This window comes from Alternaria postmessia (genome assembly GCF_024291825.1).
Source record: "Alternaria postmessia strain BMP 2775 chromosome Unknown scaffold_68, whole genome shotgun sequence".
NCBI classification, from domain to species: domain Eukaryota; kingdom Fungi; phylum Ascomycota; class Dothideomycetes; order Pleosporales; family Pleosporaceae; genus Alternaria; species Alternaria postmessia.
Window position 1 is genome coordinate 23579 of NW_026260141.1, and position 16228 is coordinate 39806.

Sequence of the window (16228 nt, forward strand, 5' to 3'; positions counted from 1 at the left end):
CACAGACATGAAAGTTCTAGAATCTTACTTCGAGAAAGATGACCTAGAACACCAGCCAGATGAAGAGACAGAAGACGCACTCGGACTCTTCGTCTATCTGGGGACCCGTGCTATGGATATACATCTATCCGAAGTGCCGTTCTTTGACGTGAAAGAGCGCAAATTGATCCCCAAGCACAAATGGCCGGCGGTTGTTCGAGCTGGGAACACGTTACTCTCTAACCCTTGGTGGACAAGGATCTGGGTCGTTCAAGAGACAGTTCTTGCTCGTGAGGCCACTGTGGTTTACTGCAACATCACTGTCCCGTGGAAGGTAGTTACAGATGCAGTTGAACTGTCAGATCGTCATGACAAATACTGCTGTGAGGAGCTGAAGTCATCGCTACCATACAGTGACGTCGAGATCATAGATCAGTTGTTATCCAATATGCACAGCGGTGCAGGAATGATGAAGGAGATGAAAAATCGAGGCCGGAAATTGAGCTTGCGTCAGATCATGCGTCAAACACATCTGCGCGATGCGGTGGATATTCGGGACAAGGTCTTTGGGATACTCGGGCTAGTAGATGATTGGCGAGGCGCATCTCCCGTAGCCCCTGACTACAACATGTCGCCGAAAGAAGTATTCATGCAAGCAATCCTCCACGACATTGAGACTGGCGGCTCATTGGGATTTCTGATGGGCACCACCATATCCGGAATACCAGGAGTACCCTCCTGGGTTACTGAGAGAAGCGTAAGGACCCCGGATCACACTCAGGCTGCAAGAGTTAGAGACGGTTGCTCCTTACTGTTCTCCGCAGACGGTCGCTGCGGGGTCAACGTCGAAAGGCGAGACGATATTCTCATGGTTGACGGCTTTGAACCAAAGCTTAGAATTTCCCGAGTCAGTCCGATTCTTTCCAGTCCTGATACTAGTCCGAAGGCCTATGTCGAGAATGTCAAGATATGTTATCGTATGGTTGGGCTTGGAGAGGAAATACACCTTCCCCATTCACGGAGACAAACACAAGAAGAGTGGTTCTTGAGAACAATGGCTCAGGATTGTTGGATGTGGTCATCTTTTACAAGGGATATTTGGCATCGGCCTGAGCACTCAGGAAACATCTTCAAGAGGCTCGGAGACATAGATGTGGCTTGTCTCAGTAGAGCGTTTTGGAGCTGGCTTAAAGCTCGAGCGGAGAACAAAGAGATCAGAAATACGCGGTATGAGAGCGACGATGATCATATCCGTGGCTTTCTCCGATCTTGTGATATGAATAGCGCTTATCGAAGATTCTTCATCACAGAGGACGGCCGCATGGGGCTAGGGCCACCGGAAATGCTTCCTGATGACTCGATCGCTATATTGCTGGGATCGAACGTACCACTCTGCCTGCGGCCGGTCCTGAATGCGTCCCAAGGCCACTACACACTCGTTGGAGATACATATGTGCATGGCTTGATGGATGGAGAAGGCGTTCCACCAAATTGGGAAGACCATGTCGTTAAGATTCACCTCCATTGAGCGAACGTAACAAACGACCTGTTGCAACGGCACAACTGACTACGAAGGGAGAACGAGCGTCTCAAAAGTGGTGCGGGAAAAGAAGCGTTGGGAGAAGACGTGAGATTGGGAAGAAGCTCGTATAATCTAACTTTACCTGTTTTTACGGATTCGTTTCCCAGATACATAGTTGTACAGGTTGCAACTAATAGAGTTAGTAGCAAGGTCTGCCTTTAGGTTGGGTTCTAATTGTGAGAACCACAGCTCATCAAGAATACGCTTGGTGGAGAAAGACTTGGTGCCAGTCCATTCTACGCTATGCTCATAATGCCGCAAAAAGCAAAATACAAATACATCAAGAAAACATCCTCATGACGCACTCCCCAGAAGAAACTTCCGAAGCCTGCTCCTGTCATTCCTCCTCGTAAAAGCATCAACCTGCGCCAACCTCGTCGTTGGGATCTCACAGCACCCAGTACCATCAGCCGAAGAGCTACCACGCGTACGTATACGACGCTCTCGCCTCGGCGCCTCGACCTTCTGATACTCCGCCTCGATCATCCTGTAATTCTTGCCATAGTCCCGCCATCGCATCTGGAATGCAATCAAGACAACGGGCAAGACGCTGACGAGCTCACCCAGCCCAGCCCACTGCGGTTTGATCCTGATTTGGTCGCCTACCTTGACGAGCGCGCCGGCTGCCAGGAGGATGACGGCTACATTGTACAAGGCCGACCAGCTGAAGTTCAGAAGTATACGTCGGTATGCAGCGAAGGAAATGTCGAGTAGGATCAGAATATCGTGGAGACGTGTGGTCATAAGGACTACATCAGCCGCGCTCTTTGCGATGTCTGAGCCTTGGTTGAGATGGACTCCGACATGCGCCTGCTTGAGCGCCACAGAGTCATTCGTCCCGTCACCCACGAACATGACGACTTTTCCGGGTGTTTGGAGGTCGCGTACGTAGTTTATCTTGCCTTCCGGCTTGCAACATGCCTTGGTGTTTCCCTCAGGGATGTAGAGCCTGTTGGCAATGCTAGTAACGGCGCCGGCAGTGTCGCCACTCAGCATGTGCACTTTGACCCCTCGGGCTAGCAGTTTCTGAATTACCATTTCCGCTCCTGGGCGAGGGTGGTCCATCAGCTCGAAGCTGGCGCGAAGATCTCCGCCATACGTGTAGTAGCACATCGTATTGGTCTCTGGTCCCATCACGTTAATATCCAGCCACTCGGCGTTCCCGGCCCGGATCTCAACTCCTGTCTTCGCGCATGTGCCTTGGACTCCTTGACCGGGAACACTGATAATGTTTGTGACTTCCAGAGGTTGGAAGTCTTTGTGGACAAGCCTATCTTGTGCCAGCCAGCTCGAGATCCCCATAGACACAGGGTGCTTGATGTCCTTCAAGAGGCCCATCAGCAGGCCCTTTGTATGAGCGTGATCTGTATGACGGTACCTGGGAACATTAACGACCTTGAGCGTTCCGGTAGTTATAGTTCCGGTTTTGTCAAAGATGACATCCGTAACATTGCGCGCGATCTCGAGCTTCTGTGGATCTCTGAAGATGATACCATATCGTGCCGCTACTCCGCTCGCGATGAGTACAACCATAGGCACAGCGAGCCCGATAGCGCAAGGACACGACACAATTAATGTAGCAATAGCATAGGTAATCGCTGACAGTACCGCACTCCGCCAATCCTTCTTGTTGTGGTACTTGTCGACGAAGAGCCAGATGAGAAAGACTGTGAGCCCGATTGAGGCCATTACAGGCACAAACCAACCAGCGATCTGGTCCGCAAGTGCTTGTGCTCCCGGCTTTGTCAATTCTGCGTCTTCCACCAAAGCTGCGATTCGCTGCACAGAGTTCTCGTGAGGGAGCTTTGTCAGCCTCGCCACCAGGAACCTATCCCCGTTGTTGGTGCCGGCAAAGACTTCGGAGTCCAGGCCTTTCGCATTGGGTTTGAATTCGCCAGTTATCATGGACTCGTCGACATTGGAGCCTCCATACACAACAACACCATCCGTGGCTACCATGGTATGAGGCGGTATCGTGAAGAAGTCACCGTATTGGAGTAGCCGAGTGTCAATCTTGGTTGTCGGGGCGTTGGACCAAGAGTTGGACTCCTCCGGATGGGCAATAAGCGTGACCTGCAGAAGTGAGGAGCAGAATCAGCGCTCGTGTCACCTGTGTCTCGAACGCTCTGGACTCACCTCGTCAACCTGAAGAGATCGGAACGATACCGACTTTGCGGCGCGAAAACGGGCGAACTCGTTGATGGCCTGAAGACAGGCGTCAGCTTTCGTCTTATATGTAAGTAGATATGCCACTAACACGACCCAGCAAGATCAGTGTTACCAGGAGAGTAGACGTCTCGAAGAACGACCCCGTCTCTAGTGGCTTGCCTCTGACTTGGAAGATGTAAGAAGCGACGCTAAAGCTGTAGGCCATTGTCGTACTGAACGCGATCAGGAAGTCCATCTCGAAGACGCGAGAGTGGTAAAGTGACCGCATTGCGCCTGGGAAAAACTCTTTCAAGGCGATGATCTGCACTACAGTGGCGAGTGCTAGGGAGGTGTGTAAACCGGGGAGATAGATTGAGTTGGGAGGACCTCTAGAGCGTCTCCCGACAGGTGTCCAGGCGAATACGAGGACGGGGATCGTGAAGATGAGTGACAGCAAAAACCATTTCAGGGCTCTTATGGTCTGCTTTGCTCCTAAATCAAGCCCCGGGTCTGCAGCCATAGGCGCCAGGCGTAGATCTGGGTCAAATTGACGATAGTGCCTGAGAACATCTCGGGCCCCTATTATGGTTGCATCGTAGTATATCTTGGTCGGTGGTACGCGGATCTTTGGAATTTCGCAATCTCCATCGGCGTCGTCTGTGGTCGTTTCCTTCAGAGTTGTGCTGGTGCGCCCACTTAGCACAGCGAAAGGACGCCACGGCGCTCGTTCAGGGACTTTAAGGCGTATGACACCATCTGGTCGACCGGCGTGCTGCATGCGCCTAGGGTCGGTGACGATGACCTCCAAGACTTGACCGTCGGATACCATCTGCTCCTCGAATCTGTATCCGGTCCTGGTTTCTAGCATCTTGATAACTTTGCTAACCGAGAGACGATTGGTATCCAGCTCTAACTCAACTCGAGCAAGTACAGTGTTCAGCTGAAAGTTCTTGATATTCGGGACGCGTTCAACGATTCGTGAAAGACCCGACTCACAACATCCACACTTGAGGCCATCGATTCGGAGAACGACACGCTCGAAGTTCGGAGGACCGAGCTCAGGGTCATCATGTTCGCCAGAAATCGTGGTTTCCCCTAGATTTTTTAGCGAGGAGTCCACACTTGAGTGATGCAACTCCGAGCAGCAAGTACCCATAGTGTTATGATGGTCATGTGGTTCATCGAAACTAGAGTCCCTCTCTGTCTTGATAGAAATTTGATCATCTTCGCTATGGGTCGTCGCTGGAGGTGAATGGGTTCGGCGTGCTAAGCAGCAACTGGAAACTGCCCAAAGCGGTCGATGATGTGACTTGGCCCGTGGAACAGGCATTGGCGTCGGATCAGGTTCAGCTACTGGTGCTGGATTCTCTATATATTCCTTGGTTTGTACGTGGGGGAAAGGACAATTTCCCCACGGTGGGTTTGGTGCTTCTGATTGGGATGCTAGATCTGGCGCTCCATCAAGGTTCAGCGGTGTCGCAGCGATCTCACTATCCGAAGATGAGGGACTACAAAAGCGTATTCTAGATGGTGCTAGATGCCAAGGCTGGGACTCTGTATGTGAAGAAGCTGTGTTCTCTGGTCTTGACCCTGACGCTTGATTCATGTATTGAACCCCGTTGGTTGGGAAGGTAACAGGCTCCGGCTCTTCAGCCCGAGAATACGAAGAGTTGGTATATGGTGTTCGTACCGGGTACTCGTCCTCATGCGGATTGGGCGCAGGTGATGTTGTTGTCTGATCTTGACTGTCCGTAGGATAGATTCCTTGGAGACGGGTGCGGAGAGTACGCCCACTTACAGCGGTAACCATGGACATCTCCATGACAAGTAGTTCTCGTAATGATAGATTGTGATCCTGGTGTTAATACTAATGTTGATGTTGGCGTTGATAGTGTTGTTCAGAGATGCAAACCAGAGGTGGAAAGACAGTAGGCACTTGGCAATCGTGTCTTCCTGAATGTGGTAGGGGCAAAGGTGTGATATAGAGGGTAGCCACGACGTTGTAGTACTCATAAACATGGACGCTGCCAATACCAGACACCTCTATGACCAACATACTTCGTTCTTCTACCGACTTCTGTATCAAGCTTCTTTGAGAATGATCATAACCCTGAGTAGCGGTAGACTGCTGATACCCACAATCATACTGACACCTGTGGTACACTTTCCACAAGGCGCACAAGCGATACCGACCTGGGTAAGAACGATAGGCTACCGGTTTTATATGGTAGTAACCTTCGTGGCGCTCGGGTACCAGTCTCAAAGAGCACGCCGGCCTGTACGACGAAGCTTATTGCTTCTGAGTTGCACTCAAGTAAACCAGTCTGCAGGTAGTCGTTGTATCTGGCTTTGATGAGGTAAGTGTTGAGTTCACCGAGTACCTTTAGTTTATAGGATCATTTTGGTATCAGGTTGCATAAGTGCGATACATGGTCCATCACGACCAACCGATCTGTCTGTTGAAGTGGTGGGCACGACACATGGGAGCCGCAATGGACATGTGGGGCGCGCATTCGTCTCAAATCGTGGCGTTAGCTGCGTGTGGACCAAAATTGACGACTATGTAATTCAAGCACTGATTCTGGTGGGGTATGTGGTGCACAGAAGCAGACGCGTGAGCTTGGCCCAACACGTGATAGCGCGCTTTTCAAAGATTGCGTCATCAGAGTTGGCATTCATCCGCTCCAATGCCGAACCGCAGCAAGGCAATACGCCCACAAACGGCCAGGACTGCATGCATCCGTATCTCCGCTTGTCGTAGCCATGACTAGTGTTGTTGCGCTGTGTAGCTCTCGACCGCAAATATCACAGCCTTCGCATCCACACTCATCACGCCGACTCTACAGGTGACAGTAAGCATGGCAGGCGCGCGAGGAAGGTCGCGAAAGCCCGCGGAAACGGCTACTCCGAGGCGATCGACACGGAGCGCAAAGAAGGCGCAGGAGGATGAGGGTGTGCCAGCCGTTTTCCAGGAAATGCTGCGCGAAGAGCAGACGTCAAAACCCACCAGCGCAGACGAGAAGGAACCCCCGCTCAAGAAAAGAAAGACGGCGCCTCCAGGAAGACAAAAAAGCCCTGAGCACCACACTGAACCAGTACGACAGCAGGGATCGATTACCGGTGCTCCCGAATCATCATCTCCTGCGTCATCGCAATCCAAAGATGCGCCATCACAGTCCCAGATGCCGTCGCACACGCGATCGCGGCCCACTGCTCCAGCTCAATCTACCATCAATGAAGAGCCACACGCGAGCGAACGAGTGCGACAGACCATCATCGACTCGGACGAGTCAGATGACAGCGATATGGAGTGGGAAGACGCGCTTGCTGACGGCGACGATACCGACGACCCTGACGAAGGTGTCGAAGCTGCGCCCCAGATTGGCGACATATCTATCACCATGGGAGTCAAGAAGACGGAGGACACGGGGACCAGGAGAAAGGTACGCCGGCGGGCGATAACATCGGTCGAAAAGAAGCGACGCGTCGATATACATAAGATGCACATTCTTTGTCTGCTCTACCATGTCCATCGCAGAAATGCCTGGTGTAACGACAGGAGAGTGCAGAGCACACTACGCAAGATTGTGCCTTCCAAAACCTTGTCTAACCTGGTACCAAATCCCGACCTGTCACAGTACTCGGCCTCGAAACACTTCATAGATGGCATGAACGAGCTCAAGGTGCTGTGGTCGAAGCGGTTCAGAATCACGGCTCAAGGCATGTACAAGCCTAGATGGGCCGAAGCCGAAGCTGTTATCCGGCCGTTCTCAGACTTTGACGACCTTGATGACCCGATGGACAAGGACGAGTTTCGTACCGCGGCACACACTTTACAGGGCTCACAAGATGTAGGGACGCAGTTGTTTTGTGCCCTTCTCCGCGGCATTGGGATTGAGGTCAGACTAGTATGTTCGTTACAACCGCTGCCTTTTTCTTCTGCAGCCGAGCGAGCGACGCCGCAAAAGCCGAGCGCTCAGAAGAACACCATAGTCATCGACCCGTACAATAAGCCGGCAGAGCCAAGCCCGACAAAACCCAAGTCGCAAGGTCCTCGTAACAAGAAGCTCTCGAGACTTGAACGTGTGATGGGGGAGCGACATGCCGTCCTCAATAAAACAGGTGTAACGCCTAAGAAGCAGAAAGCCTACCATACGCCGTATCCAGTATACTGGGTCGAAGTGCTTAATCCTTCGTACCAGAAGTGGGTACCAATCGATACACACTCAACGTTTACTGTCAATTCGCCTGAGAAGCTAGAGCCGCCCCTTAGCTTCTCCCAGAACAGTCTTTCCTATGCGATAGCGTTTGATGAAGATTATACCGCCAAGGACGTCACACGAAGATACGCGAAAGCGTACAATGCCAAGACGCGGAAATACCGCGTCGAAAGTACTCCTGATGGAAACAGATGGTGGCGCCGTACGATGAGCTTCTTCGAGCGTAGAACCACTCTTGACAGAGACCAAATGGAAGACGCGACTTTGGCCCGCAAGGAAGCAGCGGAAGGCATTCCAAAGAACGTGCAAGATTTCAGAGGCCATCCAGTCTATGTTCTCGAGCGACATCTCAAGCATAATGAGGTGATACACCCCCTGAACGTGGTCGGCAAAGTCAACTGTGGTAGCGCTATGAATCCTAAGATGGAACCTATCTACCGTCGCACAAACGTACATTTGGTCCGGACAGCGGACAAATGGTATCGCATGGGTCGAGACGTGAAAGTCGGCGAACAGCCACTCAAGCGTGCGAAGCCCAAGAAGGGAAGGAGACCTTCAATCGGCGCAGATATGGATGTCGATGAAGAAGCTGATGAAGTTGGGGCTGGTCTCTTCGCAGAGTTCCAGACCGAGCTCTATGTCCCTCCTCCAGTTGTCCGAGGTCGCGTGCCGCGCAATGCCTACGGGAACCTTGACCTCTACGTCCCATCCATGTGTCCGCCTGGTGGTACGCATATCCGACACAAGCTCGCGTCGAAAGCAGCGCGTATCGTCGGTGTAGACTTTGCAGATGCAGTGACTGGCTTTTCCTTCAAGGGTCGCCATGGTACTGCAATCATCCAAGGTGTTGTAGTCGCCCAGGAGTATGCAGATGCTGTGCAAGCGGTCATTGACGGCATGGAGCACCAGCAGGAAGAAGCTGAGGCCGAAGCGCGCAGGATTGAATCCCTACGACTTTGGCGACGCTTCTTCCTCGGTCTACGTATTGCACAACGGGTCAATGCCATTGAGATTGATGGCGAAAGAGGCCCGGCTATCGACGTGCAAGAGGAGATCAGCAAAGAAGACAAAGAGCTGGCGGCACAGGAGATGGCAGGAGGCTTCTTCCCCGACGAAGGAGATATCGCCGAACCGTCAGCTCGTGGCTACCAACCACCAGAGCAGGATTACGGAGTCGGCGGGTTCCTGCCGGACAATGACGATGATGGTGATGGTGGCGGTGGTTTCATACCAGATGAGAGCGATCGTGCAGCACCCATCAGTTTGAATCGACATCAAAGCTTTGAAAGCTCAATCCTAGACTCACAGCAGTTGCTCCCTCGGCGTAGAAGTAGCTTTGGTCAGATCTACTCTTCCGAGGATGAAGAAGAAGGCGGAGGCTTCGTCCGTGATGGCTCAGATGAGGCCGGCCCGTCTGGAAATGCTGTCAAATCGGAGGGCGGAACCGCACCGCTTGATGGCCCTGCAGATGACGCGGGAGGTTTCATACCCGAAGAAGTGCCAGGTACAAATGAAACAAGCGCAGAAGAACAAGCAAAGAAGAGGTCTATGGAGCGAGATGAGGAATCCAAGCTCATATCGAACCCCAACACCGACGCCGAAATGCCTTCTCCACCCTCCTCATCTCCATCAGAGACCGGTTCACTCATGATGGAAGACCCCGAAGACGAAGACGCAGATCCCGACTGGCTGGTCGATGCTACGTAACACAGATGACACTAGATACCCGCGCAATTTAATTTCTTTCTTTGCAAACCTGATCAATGTAACGTGCATATGCGTCACATCGCACAGCTTTTGACATGTTGTGCAAAGCTTCAGCTAGCTGCGACCGCCCGTTGCCTGCCGCTTCACGTGCTCGGGTACCTTGATGGCTTCGTGCTACATCTGTAGTGTGTGATGAGATGGGCTGTTAGGGCTGCTACGTCATGGGCCTAGAGCGTCATGTTCGACAATCTTTGAGATAAGGAATAGTTGATCTGCTAGGGATATGTCTCATTTGACTCGAGGGATGTGGTGGGAACTGAAAGTCAGGCTGGATGCAAATTGGTATACTGAAATATCGAAATATTTGCAGCATCAACAGTCATAATGAACGATGCGATCCTTGTGCATACAAGAAGCCACCGCCTATGCAAGTACAGAATCTATATTCTATTTCTTCTTCTCAAGCAAGTCATCCAACCCCTTCAGTCCACCCTCAAACGACCCAAGATCGTACTCCTTCGGATACCTAACCAGGATATCCTTTAACTCCTCAACGTGACCCCTCTGCTCCTCAGTCAGCTCCTCCCACACCCCCTCGAACGCATTCTTGATGCTAGGCTTCTTCTCCTTTTCCGCCTCTTCAAACGCCCTAAGTACTTCTTTCCTCGTCGAGCTTCGAAGTTCCTTCTCTTTGGCGTCGTCCCACAGTTCTTTGCCTTCAAGCCACTTTCTAAGTCGCGTGATGGGGTTGTCGCGGCGTTTCCAGTCCTCGACTTCGACGCGTTGGCGGTACGCGAAGGAGTCGTCTGATGTGCTGTGGTGGCCGACGCGGTATGCCATCATTTCGATGAGCACAGGTCGGCCGCCATCGTGTAGAGCCAGACGGCGTGCTTCGGCTGTTGCGCGGCGGACAGCGAAGATGTCGTTGCCGTCTACGCGGAGGGTAGCGATGCCGTAGCCTGCGCCACGGGAGGCGATTCCGTCACCGCGGTATTGGTCGGATGTGGGTGTGGAGATGGCGTAGCCGTTGTTACGGCAGATGAAGATGCAGGGTACTTGGCGGGTGGCTGCGATGTTGAGGGCGGCATGGAAGTCTCCCTCGCTGGCTGCGCCTTCGCCAAAGTAACATACTGCTACTCGTGGTTCGGTCTCTGGGTTCTGGATGTTTTGCATCTTGAGTGCGTACGCGGCGCCTGCTGCATGGGGTATTTGCGTCGCCAGTGTTGAGCTGATGGTGTGGATGTTGAGCTCTTTGCTTCCGTAGTGGACGGGCATGTTTCGTCCGAGTCCGTTATCCTTTGCGTTTGCGAAGAGTTGGTTCACGAACGAGGAGAGGGTGAAACCGCGCTGGAGGTAGACGCCTGATTCACGGTATTGGCAGAAGATGACGTCGGCAGGAGAGAGGGCGCTCGCGGAGCCGATGGATATGCCTTCTTCGCCTGCGGAGACCTTGTTTCATCAGTATATAACTCCACACATAGTTGGTGTTTGACCTACCATGTAGAATGACAGTCTTCCTTGCCGTTGCGCTTCGAACATGAGGAGATCCATTATGCTCACTACAACCCGTCAATAGTGTTTGGACTGAGGAGCAAATTCACTGACGCTTAACCATGTTCTTGTAAATCACAAGAGCCTCCTCGTCTGTGGTCTCTACGCCAATCTCTTTGTCTATGATCTCTCCATACTGGTTCATGACACGGTACGTCGATATCGCTTGGGCTTGAGCGGGTTGCATAAACTCCATAGTATTCGTAAACTCGCTGTTCAGGGCTCCAGGGAAGAGAACTCTGCAAAGGACGTCAGCTTTCCATCTCAGCATCCTCCAGACGGCATACACACCTCTCAGCAGTAGGCGTCGAGGCAACACCACGACATGTCTGCCACGGCGTGTTTGCAGCATTCCGCGACCCATTGAGGCGAGTCTGTAGGCTCGAAAGCCTCTGTGAGCGTAATATCCGCGAAGTATAGCGGAAGGACATTTTGACAATCTACATCTTCACGAGTGCGGGGAGGGCGGTATATCAATATCTGGGGAAGGATGGATTGGCGGCAAGCGTCGGCGTAACATGATGTTGGCCGCGGTACTTTGGTTGCTCTCCAGCGGCCGCTAGCGCACCCCCGGCCGTCTATGCGCGTGTCATTGCGCATTCGAGAAAGTCGACGCCAAGCCATTCCGACAATCGACAACACCAGACTGTCGCAACATGCAGGCTTCACGACAGAGAATAGGGCGCCAGCTGCTCGATGGAAGCAAGAGGAGAGTAGCGAGGGAGCCATATAGGTGTTTCTCCTGCTCCGTCAGACAGGCGCAGCAGACGCCACCCCCGAAGTCTCCGCAGGATGGCCCGCAAACGACGCATTTTGGCTTTGAGACGATATCCGAGGCCCTGAAGGAGCAGCGAGGTAGGCAATTGATTTCTGCGATATCTACAGGATGCAATGCTAACGGAACAGTCGGCGCTGTCTTCTCCTCCGTCGCCTCATCCTACGACTCAATGAACGACTTCATGTCCCTAGGAATCCACCGCCTCTGGAAAGACCACTTCGTCCGCAACCTGAACCCAGGCCGCAACCCCCTCACCTCCTCCGGTGACAAGCAGCAAGGCATGAACATCCTCGACATAGCCGGCGGCACCGGCGACATCGCCTTCCGCATGCTCGACCACGCCTCCTCCATCAACCACGACGCCCACACCAAAGTCACCGTCGCAGACATAAACCCAGACATGCTCGCCGAAGGCCGCAAGCGCTCTTTGCAGACTCCCTACGCCCGCTCCCCGCGCCTCGACTTTGTAGAGGCGAATGCTGAGAAACTGGATATGATTCCCTCGTCCAGCGTCGATCTGTATACCGTGGCGTTTGGTATCCGCAACTTCACACACAAGGAGATTGCGCTGAAGGAAGCATTCCGTGTGCTGAAGCCTGGTGGCGTGTTCGCCTGTCTTGAGTTTAGCAAAGTGGACAACCCGCTTTTCGACGCCGTGTACCAGCGGTGGAGTTTCGGTGCCATTCCGTTGATTGGACAGTTGGTCGCGGGGGATAGGGATAGTTATCAGTATCTTGTGGAGAGCATCGCGCGCTTCCCTAGTCAGACGGAGTTCAGCAACATGATTCGGGATGCTGGGTTTTTGGTGCCGGGCAAGGGTTATGAGAATTTGACGAACGGGATTGCGGCAATCCACAAGGGCGTCAAGCCCAAGGCGTAGACGGAGTCGTGTTTAAGAGACGCGCTGTATTAGTATGTATAACATGACATAATGTCACGCTTAGACGAATACACGAGTTGAATGGCATGAATGAAGCAGGTGCGATAGAGCGGAGTGATAGCATATTCATTTATACTGCAACGACTGATCAATCAAGGCGTCTGCGCTAACTCGATGATCTGAATCCATACCCATATCCATGTCCGTACCCTATGCCAAAACTCCGCGCCATTGAGCATCAAACACTGATGACAATCACATGTAAAATCCACTCCTTACATGAGAGTTAGATGTCCTTCCCGGCCGTGTGCAAGAAGCAAACCCTAATTTGTAAACGCCGGGTCCATCCATCCGCCATGGTACTCAATCTGATAAGAAGATACGCAACGTATGTAAACAGCGCTAAAGGGACAGTAAAGGTATCCCGACTCCATGTCCCATGAACGCCAATGACAAAGATGTAAATAGATGTCGAGAAATGCAAATGTTTGATGCGTCACGTCGAATGGAAATGGATCAGCGGAAGTACGATCCACGCTTGCCTCCGCTGTTGGTGCTCGATCCGCCTCGTGCTTCCTCGAGACTGCGCCGGGAGCCCCCAGTACCAATCTCGCTCATCTGGAAGAGCAAGGGTTCGTCGTCGTCGATGTTGGTTGCGGCGCGACTGTTGAAGTTGTAGCGGCTCTGACGCTCAGTCGAGCTGGTGCCGCCTGTGCTGAGGCTTGTAGAAGAGCTATGCGAGAAGAACCCGCCTCGTCCGCGTGCACCAGCCGGGGTGCCGCGCTTAGCAGGCATGTTGGATGTTGACGACGGCTGGGGCAGTTCGTCACGAGAATCGTTATCGGGATTTTGGCCATCGCGATTGCCACTAGCGAGTAGCTCCGTTTGCGCGAAAAGGCCACTAGAAGTAAGACCTGCGCTGGTCAGACGATGCGGATCGTTAGTGCGGTCGACCTCCTCCGATGGCAGACTGGCCGATCGGACGCCGAACACGTCTGGTTCATCGTCAGGTAGTGTCTGTCTTTGCTGAGAGACGGAGCTCGATCGGCGAGCGTAGTGCCATGGGCGTGGTGATGTCGGTATGGCGATGGCATTCATGTTCTGGTCTTCGCTCTCGCTCTGCTCTTCTACGTTGATCGGGTCATGTTCGCGCGTCCCTCGACTAGGTCGACTTCGGCTTCGAATTGGCTGGTCGTATTCAGCGATGCTATTTGCGCTGAGTCGAGAAGGGATAGCTGGTGTATGTGGAGTGTGTGGCGAGATAGGTTTGCCAGGCGAAGAAGCCGTTGACACAGATGTACCAGCAATCATGGCGGGAACACTGGATAGGTGTCGGCTGGAGGAAGATGACGATCGATGGAGCATCGTCGAAGAGGAAACCGATTCGGCCAGTCCAGTATGGGACTCCCGCATCCGTTGATACTTTGAGAGCTGAGCAGTAGTCTTGTGCATAGTGGCTGCTTTGGCGGATTGATCGCTCCGAGTGAAGCTCTTGAGATCCTTCTTCGACTCGAGAAGCTTCAGGAAGTCCGAGATGTTCTCGTCGTCGGTCCTGACTTCGCCGGAGCTACCACCGGTGCCCTCGTTCAATGTATCAGATCCGCGTTGCATAGACGAGGAGAGGCTTCCCTTCCCGCTACTCAGGTTGTCGTCCTCCGTTTTGCTGTTACCCCCTGTCGAAAACTTGCTCCTCCGATGGCCGAAGCTACTGCTGTAACGGCTGATGGGTGCAGGCTTTGGTGAGCTTGACGCAGAAGAAGTGATGACAGTTTCGTTGGGTAATGAAGGTGCCCGAAGAGCCGTTTGTGGGAGCGCATTGAGCGACGTCCGGTTGCGTGGTGTGGTGAGCGGATTTGGAGTAGCAGTCCGGCCTAGTGAGCTACCGGGCCTTCCTAACGAGCTGGTGGGAGACGGAGGCACCGCACTTCCAAGGGCTGGAGACGATGAGAGTGAGCCGGCTTTGAAGGGCTGGAAAGAGACCGAAGTCCGCCGTTGATACTGTGGTGTATCTACAGAGCGTAAAGAGGATTTGGAACCTTGAGCAGTGCGATGGTTAGGTGGCAGTTTTTGTGGCGGCGATTCCATTGGAGATGATGAGGGCATATCTCGGGCTGCGCGGAGAGCTGAGATTGGGCTCGTTCCTGTAGGCGGACCAACTTGATGGAAGGTTGAGAGACTGCCGTATGCTTGTCCAATATCAGGACTCTCCTGCGCATTCATCTTGTTGACAGGAAGCGATCCGGGTACTTGGCGGGTTCTTTGCTCAAAGTAGGTGTCGTCTAGGCCCATAAACTGGGAGCTTAGCAGAGACTCTGAGTCTTCTACACTAAACTCGCAGTTGGTGCGGTACTCGACTGTCACACACAGAGGCCCTACAGGCGAGTTGGTGGGCTCGATTGTGTTTAATTCTGTAATCTTGTCGTTCTCGTCGGTAGGATAGAGCGGCAAACTCAGAGTATCGACGTGCGGACTCCTGAAATCGCCATTTGAGACGCGATAGTTCAATTTCAGGGAGGGTGCATTTGCAGGTTGCTTGGCAATGACCTTGTTGTATCTGAAAGCGGGCATGAAGCGTAGATAGGCGAATAGCGACCGGAATGTGACCACGGCCTTTTTGTATACGTTGGGAAGCGGATCATTGAGCTCTGATGGCTGTATTGAGCTCTTGTCTCCGACGTGCACCCTCCAGCGCTCAAGCACGATTTGTGTGGATTTGCCGGTGCGGCCTGACGATCGAGAGGCGGCATCCGCGGAATTCAGCGCTGCAGCAACGTCCCATCTCTTTCCCTCATCATCGTGTATAACGAGTGACTGGTTGTGGCCGAGTCCTTGTACGTCCAGATAGATGTCGATGCATAGCGATGGATGGTGACCGGCCATGGCATCCATGAGTTTCCACTCGGTGAGTTGGCGTTGGAGCACGTCGCTATCGGGGAGTACGACATTGAACTGAGGCGTGTTAGTGAGGTGTGTAAAGGTCGGGATCATCTATAGATGACATACCCACTTGTTGTGCTTCAACTTGCCATCCTTGTTGTATCCGGGCGGAAGCGATACTCGAGATGATATCACAGCAAGGGCTGACTTGGTGAAGAAGTTCTGATGAGGTTAGCATACGCCCAGTGCCAGACGGGACTAAAGGTACGTACCTGGATGACTTGGTTGACCTTTTGATAGTGCCGCTGATCCGACTCGGAGGAGGGCTCTCCCCTCGACATCATCTCGCCTTCTGATTCTTCGGCACCGCGGTCGCTGTAGGGCGGGGTGGTTGAGTACGCAGTCATATCCTGGCTATGCCGCTGGTTGTTGGTTCGGGCGGGGTTGGTTTGGAGGTTGCTGGCGGGCGAGGCTGTCCGCGGCGAGGGGCGCGAGTATGGGTGCAT

The 16228-nt window shown here is 53.0% G+C and overlaps 5 protein-coding genes across 5 annotated transcripts; 2 read left to right on the forward strand and 3 right to left on the reverse strand.

The window, feature by feature from the left end:
* Positions 1-1919: 1919 nt before the first annotated feature.
* On the reverse strand, positions 1920-4865 carry J4E82_008438 (uncharacterized protein; the record flags this gene model as incomplete). The annotated part of the gene is made up of 5 exons (XM_051734671.1): positions 1920-1948; positions 1993-3634; positions 3698-3766; positions 3819-4804; positions 4862-4865. 5 exons carry the CDS (start codon positions 4863-4865, stop codon positions 1920-1922), a joined length of 2730 nt encoding a protein of 909 aa, XP_051585545.1.
* Positions 4866-6567: 1702 nt separating this feature from the next.
* J4E82_008439 (uncharacterized protein) lies at positions 6568-9636 on the forward strand (the record flags this gene model as incomplete). Its single annotated transcript, XM_051734672.1, has 1 exon — positions 6568-9636. One exon carries the CDS (start codon positions 6568-6570, stop codon positions 9634-9636), a length of 3069 nt encoding a protein of 1022 aa, XP_051585546.1.
* Positions 9637-10083: 447 nt separating this feature from the next.
* On the reverse strand, positions 10084-11618 carry J4E82_008440 (uncharacterized protein; the record flags this gene model as incomplete). The annotated part of the gene is made up of 4 exons (XM_051734673.1): positions 10084-11085; positions 11134-11195; positions 11242-11426; positions 11479-11618. 4 exons carry the CDS (start codon positions 11616-11618, stop codon positions 10084-10086), a joined length of 1389 nt encoding a protein of 462 aa, XP_051585547.1.
* A 225-nt stretch (positions 11619-11843) lies between these two features.
* On the forward strand, positions 11844-12845 carry J4E82_008441 (uncharacterized protein; the record flags this gene model as incomplete). Its single annotated transcript, XM_051734674.1, has 2 exons — positions 11844-12042; positions 12094-12845. 2 exons carry the CDS (start codon positions 11844-11846, stop codon positions 12843-12845), a joined length of 951 nt encoding a protein of 316 aa, XP_051585548.1.
* A 516-nt stretch (positions 12846-13361) lies between these two features.
* Positions 13362-16228, reverse strand: ATG13 (autophagy protein 13; the record flags this gene model as incomplete). Its single annotated transcript, XM_051734675.1, has 3 exons — positions 13362-15794; positions 15849-15944; positions 15995-16228. The coding sequence occupies 3 exons, from the start codon at positions 16226-16228 to the stop codon at positions 13362-13364; spliced, it is 2763 nt and encodes a 920-aa protein (XP_051585549.1).